General features: G+C 27.8%; 1 protein-coding gene across 3 annotated transcripts; it reads right to left on the bottom strand.

Moving 5' to 3' along the window:
• Positions 1–6,272: 6,272 nt before the first annotated feature.
• On the bottom strand, positions 6,273–11,717 carry LOC112687723 (WW domain-binding protein 2). 3 transcript variants are annotated; one of them, XM_025560604.1, is made up of 7 exons: positions 11,187–11,717; positions 8,432–8,606; positions 8,198–8,357; positions 7,984–8,133; positions 7,645–7,773; positions 6,753–6,829; positions 6,273–6,582 (listed from the first exon to the last, which is right to left on the bottom strand). In XM_025560604.1, exons 1-7 carry the CDS (start codon positions 11,243–11,245, stop codon positions 6,535–6,537), a joined length of 798 nt encoding a protein of 265 aa, XP_025416389.1. In that variant the 5' UTR covers positions 11,246–11,717; the 3' UTR covers positions 6,273–6,534. The 3 variants fall into 3 exon arrangements, with proteins under 3 accessions (XP_025416389.1, XP_025416388.1, XP_025416390.1); XM_025560603.1 differs by having other exon boundaries at positions 6,753–6,838; positions 11,187–11,715; XM_025560605.1 differs by having other exon boundaries at positions 6,753–6,826; positions 11,187–11,715.
• Between the last annotated feature and the right edge of the window lie 2,168 nt (positions 11,718–13,885).

The raw sequence follows: 13,885 nt of genomic DNA, 5'->3' as shown, positions 1-13,885 counted from the left end.
AGTACCCAACCTATGTGTTTCGCAAGGTTTTTCTCGTTCGATTAACCATCTGGGGAAAACACCGGCGGAAGAGAAAAAATAAAACATATCGAAAACACGACCGTGCGGGATACGATATGTTTACATTATGGCAGCGGTTCCCAAACTTTTTTTTCCGTGGTGTCTTTTTTTGGACCAATTTAGCCACGGTGCTCTGTTATGAATAACGTGAAAAACAGAAAAAAATAAAAATACTCACAAACCAATTTTATTAATCTTATTAAAATGTATCTAAATTATAAATTAATGGATTTTTAAAAAATAAACAAATAATAATTATTGTTATTATAATATATGATATATCATATATGATCATAATTATTACATAAAAATATTATAACGTTAAAATGAGAATGTCCGAATATGCGATAGAAAATATTACATTATTCGCTATAACGTTTTTACGAGAATAATAAGGAAAAAATATTCTATACATTTTAAACTATTTGCTATGTACCGTAGGCCACGGTGCCCTTAGAAAGTGCGCTCGCGGTGCCCCTAGGGCACCGCGATACACGGTTTGGGAACCGCTGCGTTACGATGTATCGCGAAAGACAATTAGAACGTTACACCTACACGGTCCGAATCGGCGGGAAACCCGCGCATGCCCTCGCCGCTGAGGCGTGTGCAAGTCGCTCGCGGTCTCGCGATTTATATCAGACATATTTCACGTGGCGCTGTGGAGTTAAATCGTTTTGTCGGCGCGCGAACATTTTTACGCCGGCCTGTGCCACGTTGTATTTTATAAAATATTATACTACGTTCTTCGTGACCGCTCTCGACGATTGCGATGTCTACGCAAACGCCCGGTCGCGGTAAACAAGTGGTTTAAATACGTACTTATTGTCGGGTGGCAGCGCAAGTGGGGGAGGAGGGGTATGGGGGCAAACTGAGTACGTGCCCGGAGCCTTGTGATGTGAAGCGCAAATTGAAAATGTTGAATATTTATTTCCGTAGAAGTACGAATTTCTGCACTCAGTTATGACCGGGGCTCGAAATTTAAGTGCGGAAAACCAATGAAATTTGTATATACATATGCACTTAAAAAAAGCACAAATATGCGGTATAATATGCAATGATTTTTTTTTTTTTTTTTTTATGAAATATCTATTAATCATATACCTTACTCGTATGAACGGTACTCGTAATGGTACTCGTATGAACGATTATAAAAAAATATATATATTTTTTAATTACATATTTTTTATGTATTTTTTTCCTTTTATAGATCTTGGATCTGAGCTCTGAATCTATATTCCCACAGTCCTAAATTTATTAAAAAAAAGTAGAACTTATCTAATACAGCGACAATTATATTATTTAAAATAATAATTTAATTGATAATGTATATTATAATTAATAATTAATATTTAATAATAAAACATAGAATAATATTGTACATTATATTATTATATGATGGTAATCTAATCGGTATGGTTATAAACAAAATTACAAAATGATATACTTATTTTGTTTTCATATTAAAATAAAAAAAAGAGTCATTCAATATGATGGTTTATTTTTAGGGATTTAAAAACTGACAACCCTATCTAACACTATTATCCAATTCGAGGACCGAAAAGACGAAAACGAATTTCCACCACCATTATTTAAATAATAAATTTGTATATTAATAAAATAAAACTCTGTTTTTCTTTAAATAATGAGTAATAAATATTTAAATGTAAATTAGCATGAACACCTTTGGGGGTACTAAGCACACCCAAGCCCCCCCCCCAAAATGAGCCTATGGATGACATGATGTAACATTATATCTATGTCTTGAAATTATTGTATATTTTACAAAATAAGAGTAATTTCGGGAGGAGGGGGGTATAACTAGTTAACCCCCTTGACTACGCCATTGCAAATCGGCGTTACCTCGAATGAGATTTTACCTTCTCATCTTTATTCTGTTATTATTAGGGCCCGGAATTATATGCACTAAAAACGTACAAAATATGCATGCATTTATGCGATGGTTTTCATTCAAATATGTACTCAAAATATGTAAAAATATGCGAAAATATGCAAAAAAAATGCATGTTTATTATTTATTAAATTTATTTAATTTTAAAATGTATACTATTCATTAAATATTAATATTAATATTAATATTATTTTATATATTTATTTAATTATTTTTTTTATGATTATTATTAATATTAATTTAATATTATTTTAATTTAATATTCAAAAAAAATATACTTCAAAATATATAAACTGTATTTTATATATTTTATTGAACTGTATGAAACTGTATGTTGCATTGAAATTAAATTGTATTTTAAAGACTCACTCATCTAAACAAAAAGTCTCAAACGAAAATCAATTTAAACAAATCAAGTGGATTTTTATAATATTTTCAAAGTTATCTGGAGAGTTACTATTGTATTGGTACTTTTAGAAAACTGTATATCTTATTATAACACAAAATCAAATTATATAACTGCACGATTCACGGAATTTACGATGAACATGCGCGAAGTAATAAATAATAATATTAATAACTTCGTAATATTTTTTTCTATATATGCATTATACTTCGAAAAATGCTAAAATATGCATAATAATTTGAAATGTTCCAAATATGCAAAAATATGCCAAATTTAATTTCCCATACCAACACATTAGATTAAGATTCAAATTTCTGTCTTGCCTAGTTACTTTTTAATTTAATATATAAAAATATGCAAATGCATACAATTCCGGGCCCTAATTATTATTATTATTATTATTACTTTCTTATACAGTGTGATCACGATAAATGGAAACACTCAATAACTTTGTGCAGGCTTCATATATTTTAATTCTTCTTTTTTGACTTACTAATAAACATTATAATACACATTTTCAGATAATTAGACTATTTTTGTCACAATTGATTTCACGCATGCGCGCAAAAACTTTTTTTTTCGAATGACAAGACGTATTTTTGAAAAATAACTACCTAATCCAATTTATGAAATAACTGCTTACCTATTTTATTTATCATTATCAAAATTATCTCAGTAATTGTATTATAATTAATATCATATTTGCATAGGTACTAGTTAAAAATTAAATCAATGCATTTTTCACGGTCGATATTATTCTGCAGTAAGCGTCACTAGTGGCAGTAACTAATAAGAAATGAAAATCGATATGTTATAGTTTTTAAACAGATTTAATATTTATCTATTAGTTATTATGGATAATAATTCAGCAAAAGTTGACATACTTTATACATATTAGGAATGCCAAAAGAATACACGTCGTGCCCAAGAAACTTATGCTCTTCGTTATCCGAGTAACTATTATTTTAATACAATTACTGAGATAATTTTGACAAAGATAAACAAAATAGGTAAACAGGTATTTCATAAATTGGATTAAGCAGTTATTTTTATTTTTATTTTTACGTATTTATTATTATTAATTTAGGAAAAGATAATTTTTGCATTTGTAAATGACTAAATCTCTCTTGATGGGAACCATGGTTTAAACTTTAAACAGCTACGCTTTTATTATAAAAATATAAAATATTAAACCTAATAATAACATTTGTAATACATTTTCGCTTGAAGTATTCGCAATGAATTGCGTATTTTTAAATTACGATAATGTGTTTTTTTTTTTTTTTTTTTTAATTGTGTATTATTAAATTAATTTAACTATTTTAATTTAAATTTAGCAATATATGAAACTATTATAATAGTAATGATATTATCGTTTTATCAATGTTATCATATTTTGATAGCTGCAAAAAAGGGGCTAAATATAGGCGATATTATATACGGACACAAACAATTTTTTCCTGCAAAGATCCATTTGTCGAAAAAGTCGTATCTCCATGATATATTTATTATTTTACTGATAATATTATTTTCGATGAAAATGAAATACTATAATACATTATTACCATACTGTTAATTGTTTTTATAAATAAAATGTTATACTGTTAATTGTAGCTCTTAATTATAAGCCGAACAAAGAAATCAATTATAAACTAAGATTTACTGATATATTGGTTAAACCATCCACTGTTAAGAAATAATAAACAGAACGCAGTTATCTCAGAAAAATTACCACAACTACATATGCATAGAATAAAAATAAAAAAATAAAAATTCGAACATTTACAGCAACTTAAAAATAGTACCTATGAAAAAAGACTATCATCATTTTTTTGATAATTTGACATTTCAATGATAATTTGAATTTTATTTTATATTGTATTTTAACATTTATTTAATTAAAAAACTGTATTTTATTGTAACTATTCAAATACTGAATCTATAAGACTAAAGATAATATGGTTAACTATTGTTTTAATTTTTTTTTATATTAAAGGTTGTTATTTATTATTTTAAATTTGTTCATTGAACTATTGTGATAGTATCAGTTATTTTATTATATCTAAACATTTATTTTATGTATAAACTATATTTTATTAAAGATATTCACAAGGACTGAATACTATAAAACCAAAGATATGGTTGACAACTGTTTTAATTTTTTTTATTATTTTTAAAAGTTGTTATATATAATTAATTATATAAAAGTTAACTATTGTTATTTATTTTATGTTATTATTAAGAATTGTTGTCCAATTATTTTATTAATACACCTACATCTTTTTGTCCTTTATACAAAGGTTTATCAATTAAAATACAATCGAGTCGCGATAACTCGAAGTTGAAGAGGGATAAAAATTCACTTCGAGATATCCAACTAATTTATAGCAAAATAATTTTCTAGGGGAATAAAACACGATTCAAGTTGTCAATTTTTTCGAGTTATCACGACTCGACTGCACTAAATAAAATACGGTACTAATATAATATTATAATATTTAAGTATATTTATTGCACAATACTAGGTATATTACCTAATTATGCTTAAAAGCTGTCTGGCATATTTCCATATAAATTAGGAATATTTGGAAAAAATGGTTGTAAATCCCATATGCAAATATCATAAAAGTCGTATCTCCATATTTATTAAATAATATACAAAGAAAAAGTTCTAAGTTCGTTAAAGTTAATTCACACTATGATGTTCAAATTGTTCTAACATAATTGCAATTGTTTTTTAAATGAAATGGAAAAAAATAGTGTCTAATTTTTGTAGGCGCATTAAATGAGGAGAAGAATAAAACATTTGATAAATTTTATCAGATGTTTTATTATTCTCCTGAAAAATTTGTAATTTTGGACATACGACCATTGCGATTTAGACCGACGATATGTTCCTTAGGGACGTATTTCAATAGGAACTCTATCAAAATATATACATCAAATTCTAAAACATTTTCATTACGCCTATAGATGGCAAGTGTACAAGTATAATAATTGACGCATTTGTAATTTTTTAAGTCAGAAACTTATGTTTTTACAATATTAACTACATTTTAAGTCATAATATAAGTTAACATTTTATCCGCAAGAAATTATTTTAATTTGAAATATATAAATAAATTTTGATTTGTATGTTTTTGTGAGTACAATTTTAAAAACATCAAACACTGTCACTATACAACTCAAACAAAGGATAATATTGATGTTAATGTGGTTTTTACTTTTGCTACCTTTAAATATATATATATAATAAAATATAACTTTTCATAGCAAAATATAATAATGATTATTAAAATTAATTTCTACATTTTGCAACATCAGGAATTCTATGTATCTACAGATATTATAAATTAAGCATAGTCTAGACACCCATAGTTATTTTAATAGTTTTTCAGTTACCTTACACACCAAAATCACATTAGATAATTGTTTATTATATCAAATAAAACTATAATAATTCAGTTAATTTTTATTATGAAGAATAAATATAATTATTTTTTTTTTCTATAAGTATATGAAATGAAAAAAAATAAGCGTATAAAAATAGTATAATATATGAATAAAATAATCATGTGGATATAATAGAAATCGCCCATAAACAACTCTTGTGCGACAGTGAAAAAAACAAAGCGAGAAGAAAAATCAAAATTGTAAATGAATCATCATAGTTTGTAATACACTATTTATTAATGAAAAATTATTTACAAAAAGTAATTAATATTATATTTCCCTAGTAATGATTATAACACATTACCGAAACACAATATGAATATAGCTATATGTAATACATATTAACATAAAGAACATACTTGGAATAATTAATTCACTATAAATATATTTTATTAAAATACTAAGAAATATCTAACAAGGAGGTAAATAAAAGATTATAAAGCATACTTTTTACTATACTTCTTGATGTTTATTTACTTATCTTATCGAGACTCAATGAAAAAAAAAACAATTTATGAGCGATTTCTAAGGTATGATTAAATGTGATGGTAATTATCCCCATATTGACTAAGATAAATATACTGTTGAAATCATGCAATACAATCGCATTATTAAAAATCCTCGCATATTTCAAGAGCATTTAAAAACAATAAAATTATATAAAACGAATGGAATGTAGACTTTAACATTGTTGAGTAATGAATCTTTAATCATTCTTCTTATTTTCAGCTTCTTTATAAGGCGGAGGAAGTTCCTGAAACAGAAAATTGTCAACATTTAAAATTAGAATAAAAATTTTGAAATATAACTTAATAAACATTTTTTTGTAACTACTTCTTGTAAATTTTCTTGAAATCAAATACTTACACTAAATATCATAAGTTACTAATAGATTTTTTAAAAACATGAAAAATAAAAACTTACGTAGTATGATGGTGGTGGAACATAGGCCATTTGTGGTCGGTTAGGATCAAAGTATGCACTTTGTGCTGCATCTGCTGCTTTGGTATCTGGAAAAATTATGCATCTGTTACTTTAAAATTAAAAAAAGGTGGAACTCCTAGATTGAATAAGTCTTTATGTCCAGATGAAATACAGGGATGTATGAATAATATTGCTGCATTGATATTTTAATCTTAAAAATAATGTACCATTGCTCTTAAAAACTTATGAGTGAATGAAGATAATGAATTAATATTTCTAAAGGTATTTGGTATAGAAGTAAAATTAAAGGTTCTTTTAGTTCTGTAGTATTAATTATAACTGTTCTAACTATGAAAAAAAAAAAAAAAAAGGTATCTAAAATTTAAGGAAAACTAAATTTTCAAGTTAAACAAAACAAATATCTTTAAAATGCGAATATAAATATTTAGTAAATGTTTCAAAACATTTACAGTCAGTTGATTAGCATTTATATGATACAACTAAATAACTAATATCGTTGAATGGAAATTTTTGGAAATATCAGATTTCATTCATTTTGTCATTTTGTAGACCAAATTTCAATAATTTATTTGTCATTAAATTATTATTTTCTCTTTTGTATTTCTTTGCTTTAAAATAATATAATTTTATAATTTATTATATATATTATATTATTATGTATCTTCAAACATATTTTAATGATATAATAAATGTACAGAACTAATATTAATAGTTATGAACTGAAAAAAAAATCACAAATAAACAAGTAAAATTATTATCTGAAAGCTATAGTATAACTGATTATACTATATAAATAACTGATGGTAGAAACTCAAAATAATTAATTTTTAATAGAATTTAAAATTAAATTAAATTAAAAACACATAAATACCTTGTCCATTAAAATGTTGTGGAGGTGGAGCCGTTTGTGCAGGTGGAGCACTTGCATATCCAGGATTGCCTGTAAAGCCAATAATACCTGGATATGGTGGAGGCATATCTGTTCTGTACACAGATTGAGCTAAACATGAGATAAAATTAATATTAACATTTTTATAGTGAAACCTTTTTCAGTCAAATCTATCTATAATTGTTTTGTTTTTTTATAGTAAAAATATTATAGAAAAATAATACGAGTAATATTATAATTCAACATATTATATTTATATTACTTAAAATTAGATCAATTATAGTATTTCAACATAAATTTAATGAAATTAATAATAATTACGAGGTGGTGCATCTGGGAAAGCTGCAGTTGAAGGCATCCATCCATAATAGCCAGGAGGTGGTACACCATATGGAACATCAGCCATATAATATGGACCTTCAGGTGGAGCATATGGTGGAGGATTATCCATTTGAGGAAAGTTGCTATTAGCTAAACATATACAATTAACATTTTTGAACTCGTGTATACATTTTTACAAAAGTATACAACATACCCATCGATGCAGCTCTTAACATGGCTTGCCCAAAATCAATAGCACCTCCTTTCTTGAAAATCAATTTGAATTTTGCTTCACCTACCCAGTTCCCATTAGGTTGAGCACGTATTTTACCTTTTATATAATTTGAACCAAAGACCGGTTGTTCCAATTCCACCTGATTTCCGTTAAATATGTCAAAATAATGATATTTAAAAAGAAGTAAAATATTGTAATTTCAAAAATACTAACATCTTTGAGAGTAACAAAAGGCATGCTAAATGATAAGAGGTCATCTTTATCCGATTTGTTGATAAAAATCAAACGATGAGTAGTTAAAAAAAGTTTTCCCACTTTTGAACCATGAAATGCTCTGCCATCTTGTCCATGAAAGTCAATAGTAACAGCATCCGTAAACAAAATAATACTAGAAAAAACAAAAGCAATATTAATCATTTTGTTTATCGAATAGATTCTATAATTGTTTTTCCTTCATGTCAAAATTAATATTTCCCAGTATACGTGATATGGGCATTCACCATAAAATATGCAAAACTGTTTAATAAAGCATTAAAAAATAGGTCTTACTCTAGCTTTAGTGTTAGTCTAAAAAAAATAAATGCAAGCGTACCCGTGTGTATGTATAAATATGTAAGCGTATATGTATGTGTGTGTGTACGGGCACATTGACATACGTGCATTGACCATTCGGAAACATCATCATACCGATAATAGCCAAATCCAGAGACAACTGTCAGGAAAATGGGTAAGAGGGCGGGGCAGAAGGAATATTTTTCATAATATGCAAAAGAGCCCAAAGCTCTTTGCCGATCATGCGATTCATGGGAATTACATTAGACGTGATGTATAAAACTTAAGATTTTCTTATACCTTATATCTATGTCTACGAGGATAAAAGATCAAGTATTAGGGATTATTGTTGACATCAACAATGTAACACATAGGAGGCTCTACGGGGTGTGCCTTGGCACACCCTAATGTGAATAATGTGAATAAAAAAATTTAATAATTACAATTAAAAATATATGTGCATACACATTAATTAAATTTTAGTTTTTTGTAAGTAATACTCTAACAATAAAGTGTTCAGAATAAGTCTGAAATAATAATTATGTGTATTTTTTACCAATCATTATTTTACATCATTAACGAAGCCTTTATTTTTAGAATTTAAATCATAACACGGTCTACACATAAGTGTTTATTGCCTCCCCTTTATACTTTAAAAAAATAATCAAAAAATAACAGAGCACACTGAAATGTAAGACTCTGAGTCTACCTATGATATAACATAATATTTTGTAAAAATGTATCACATAAAGAGTATATTTAACTTGTTATTTTACACATCCATGTGTTTATCATTGCTTTTGTCAAATCACATTACGAAATCAACATATTTTAAAGCATGGTCAATATTAACTAAGATTGGTCGGACTAAATTATGAAATTGTATAAAAAAAAAAAAATCATATTTTTCCCAGTACAAAAATTTATCCTGTTCCGCTGTATAAAATATATACCTAGATTATTTATTGATCTTAATGTAATAAATAAATTTAATTTGTATTTAATTTGTAATTATATTTAAATAATAAAAAACACAATTTTCTAAAACAGATGATAATTTAAAATACACATGTATTTGGTGACATTTCTGTTCCCTGATTAATTTGAATCGCACTGTTAAGCAATTTTATTTAAATGAAATGGCTATTTATTCTGCTACTTATCATGTAGGTACACAATTGAGCATAATTATATTTCATGCTTTTAATTGTCAACAAAAATACTCTTAAGCTACAAAGAACATCCAACATCAATATATCACTCAAAATTTTAAAGACTAAAATATTCTAAAAAAATGGAGTTAATAAAATCCTTAAATAAAACTAGGCCATTCTTAAAATTTTCAGTAACAAATTTTAATCAATAAGGATAACCTACCTTAAATTGACTTTGGTAAAAACTTAAACCAATAACATATTAAATTCAAACTGCTAATCACTAATATTTTATAAAAAAATATTTTTATTAAATTAGGTACCTATCTAATAAAGAAATTTAATACTAGCGTTAATAAGCAATTAGTTATGTTTTTCAACCAAGTCTGAATACTAATTGATACCAAATAATAATTGTATTGTTACAGTTTTCAATTCTAAGATGACAATATAGATTAATTTACCTATATATCGGAACACTTAAATATGTTAATAAAACAAATCTAGGAAATAAAATTGTTAAATAACAATAAAAATGTGTAGGTAACAAAGGTAATCTATCAGAATTAAAAGATTTCTAATAAACTAGATATATATGAAATCAATATATATTAATCCCAATTCGCGAACAGTTAAAATGTTCTAGAAAATTCTAGATGTCTAATAAGAGATAAGTCAACAACACATTGAGTGATAGGTTTGTTTTCATACAGATAATCACTACTACCAATCCACGTAATGTTGAAAAGGAAAAATTAGTTCATCAAACGAAATCTATAGCAGGGTTTCTCAAAATGTTGTAATACCACCCCTTAATTTAATTTAGAATTGTTGATTCCCTATGGTTTGAGGTATAGATATTTTTTTAATCAAAATCATTCAAATAACAACTAATTTTCGTTCTTAACTATATAATAAAATTAAATAATTATATAGATTAATAATTTACGAGCCTCCATAATATACAAACAACAGTTTAAGAAGCTCCGGGCTATAGGTAAAGACACGAAATAACTAATTGGAGAGAAGAAGAGAATACAAAAATTCAAGATTTTCAAGGCAAACGTACAAATCTTGACACTAGAAAAAAAAATTGACAACAAGCCAGCGCCTCAGAGTTGGATTTCAATGGCTTCGCGTTTGGATGCGATCCAATGATTGCGAAATGAAATAGTTCGATCGTCTACCGACGTAATAATAACAGCGAAGAAAATGACATAAAACATCAAATAATCAACATCGAATTGACAACGGTGACTCACCATTCGCCTGCGTGTATCAGGCATCCGCCGCCTTGGACGTGCGCAGTGTTCAATGACATCGCGGCGTGCTGGTGGCGTGATGGGTTCGCGGACCGGGCGCGCGAAAAATGGAAGAAGGAAGGAACCGGGTTACTGCAGCGGATTTATGAAAACAATGATTCGGTACGAACGGATTGCGTCACACGCGGCAACAAACGACAACCGGTGACGGTCGCCAGAAACCGAAATCGGAAGAACAAATGAACGGCCGACCGTGCGGAACGATGCAACAGTATCGGACGTGGTGCAGCGGACCGCGAGACCGAACGACGAAACGACAGCGGAATAATTGATATTGAACAGTACGCGCGCCGCGAGTGGAGCTGAACCGATTGACAACACGGAACGGAGGAAAACACAATATTAATAATAATAATAATAATAATAGCAGTAATAATAGTATTCTACGTATTATCACGAAGCAGTCGTACGACGCGGTGGTGGCGGTGGACAAGATACAAATTTCGCATGCTGCTGCTGCTTGCGGAGAGCTGAAACCAGCCTATCACCACGCTCGTGTCCGCCGACAACAGCTGATCGCCCCCGTGATTACACGGACTAGCGTTCGTGAATCTCAAGGACAGACTACGCGCGACAGTGCGACCGAATCCGGAATGACAAACACATCGTTTAGCCAATAGTTATCGTAACGATATGCGAAACACCTACTAGAATTTTGAAATTATCGATTCCGCCGAGATACGCGTTCCATTTGCCTACATTCTTAACCACTGAAACTGTGCGATCATCTAGCACTTCTAACTGAATACATATTTAGAGAAATGTTATAAATTGAATTCAATATTTATGGTCTGATAAAATTACTAATAAGTTCACGTTCATTGTTAATTTAATTGAAAATACATCTATATATTACATTAATATGACCTGTAATCAGGTCCGGATTAATACTAAGCCCCAAGTCCTTGCAGGGCCGTTGTCCAGTATTTAAATGTTTAAGAAATCTTCTCTTTGGGAGTGTAACAAGGGAGTGTAAGCTTGTAAAAACAATAATATTTATAACATAAAATCAAATCTAAACTTTTATTTGATAACTATTATAAATTTTTGTATGATAAAAGTTTTAACAAATGTTAAAAAAAATTAATTTTAATCCAAAACATATATAATATAAATTATCAAAAACCATAAAAAAATGTTATACCAATTCGTATACTACAAAAAAATTGTAGCCACACGTTTTCGTAGGCCCTAGGCACAGTGCCTAGAGTACCTGTACACTAATACGGCCCTGTCTGTAATTAATGCCGCAAAAACCGGGTGTGCAGAGTGTGCCGTGCAGGCTTATATAGATTTGACTAGTCCCAGCCTAAAATAAACTACATTTTACAAACACACAATTATTTAATAATATTATATAATTATTTTATGATAAGAAGAAACTTTTTTTAAAATTCAGGCAATAAAGATCATGCTCAAGTAGTTAATTGTCTAGTGGAGTCTTTATAATGCGAAATAGTTTAGTTTCATCAGCAAAAAGCAATACATTTGAATTTATAAATTTAAGATCAATAATATAAATATTAAAAAGTAGAGTCAAATGAGATCCCTGGGGAACGCCAGAAGTAACATATTTGGATATACAAGTTATAATTTTTAAATTTAACGTACTATTTTCTACCGAATATAAAGAATACTATCCAAAAAAATAAAGGATCGCGAATACGTGATTCGTTCAACTTTGAGGCAAGTATATTATGATCAATATAATCAAAAGCTTTAGCAAAACCTATGTAAAATACGTCCACATGACTATTTAAACCAAATGCATTTAAAATATATTGTTATATGGTAAAAACTTAGAACTAAGTAACATGTAAATTATTTTAATATTGATCTTTATGTCTATATGTAACTTAAATATTTCTTTTAACTAATATCTTAGTAATTTAATTACTGTCTATATTGTATACCTCTCACAACATCTATACTATATATTGTTATTTTATGTTTCCAAACTGACTATTATAGTTGGGTTCGCCCGTTTAATCATAATAAATAAATTAAATAAAGAAATATGTGGCGTAATTTAACAGTATTATGGAATAAATATAGAATATTTTAAATTCACCTAGTGTCGGCCATTTGTTTTCTATTAATATATATTTATTAATCTAAATGTATACCATATTAATTTTTCAACTGGGCCGTAGTCGCCCCGAAAATTGGACGCAGATAATTCGCGTTATATTCCAAAATAAACTTGAAGCCACAGGTGCTGCATGTGTCAATATCTTGGTAGGTAATCTTTACGATAACTCTATAAATGCCTAATGATCAGCTGTGGTTTCTTCCATTTGATTCATATTCTCGTACAAATATTTGCACACCAATAAAAGTCTTAAGCATAAGCGAGGGGGGTACCATGTATGCCTGACAGTGGCGATGAATGAAATTGAAATTGGTAGTTCAAATAATTAGATTTTTTAATATAACCCCTTCCAATTTACCATCTATTCAAATACCTAAACATTTTTTTTAAACATCTTAAATAATTAAAGATGTTATATAATATTTATGGTAATTATTAAATAAACTATTTTAAATAGAAAATACTTGTAATGTTAAGGTACCTAATATATAAAAAAATTATTTTAAATTTTTAACTATCATTTTTATTTTTTTTAACATTTCAATTT

This window comes from Sipha flava, unplaced genomic scaffold (genome assembly GCF_003268045.1).
Source record: "Sipha flava isolate LNK unplaced genomic scaffold, YSA_version1 35a_pilon_pilon, whole genome shotgun sequence".
NCBI classification, from domain to species: Eukaryota; Metazoa; Arthropoda; class Insecta; order Hemiptera; family Aphididae; genus Sipha; species Sipha flava.
Note: the sequence above shows the minus strand (reverse complement) of the source record. Positions and strands in the feature narration are given on the sequence as shown.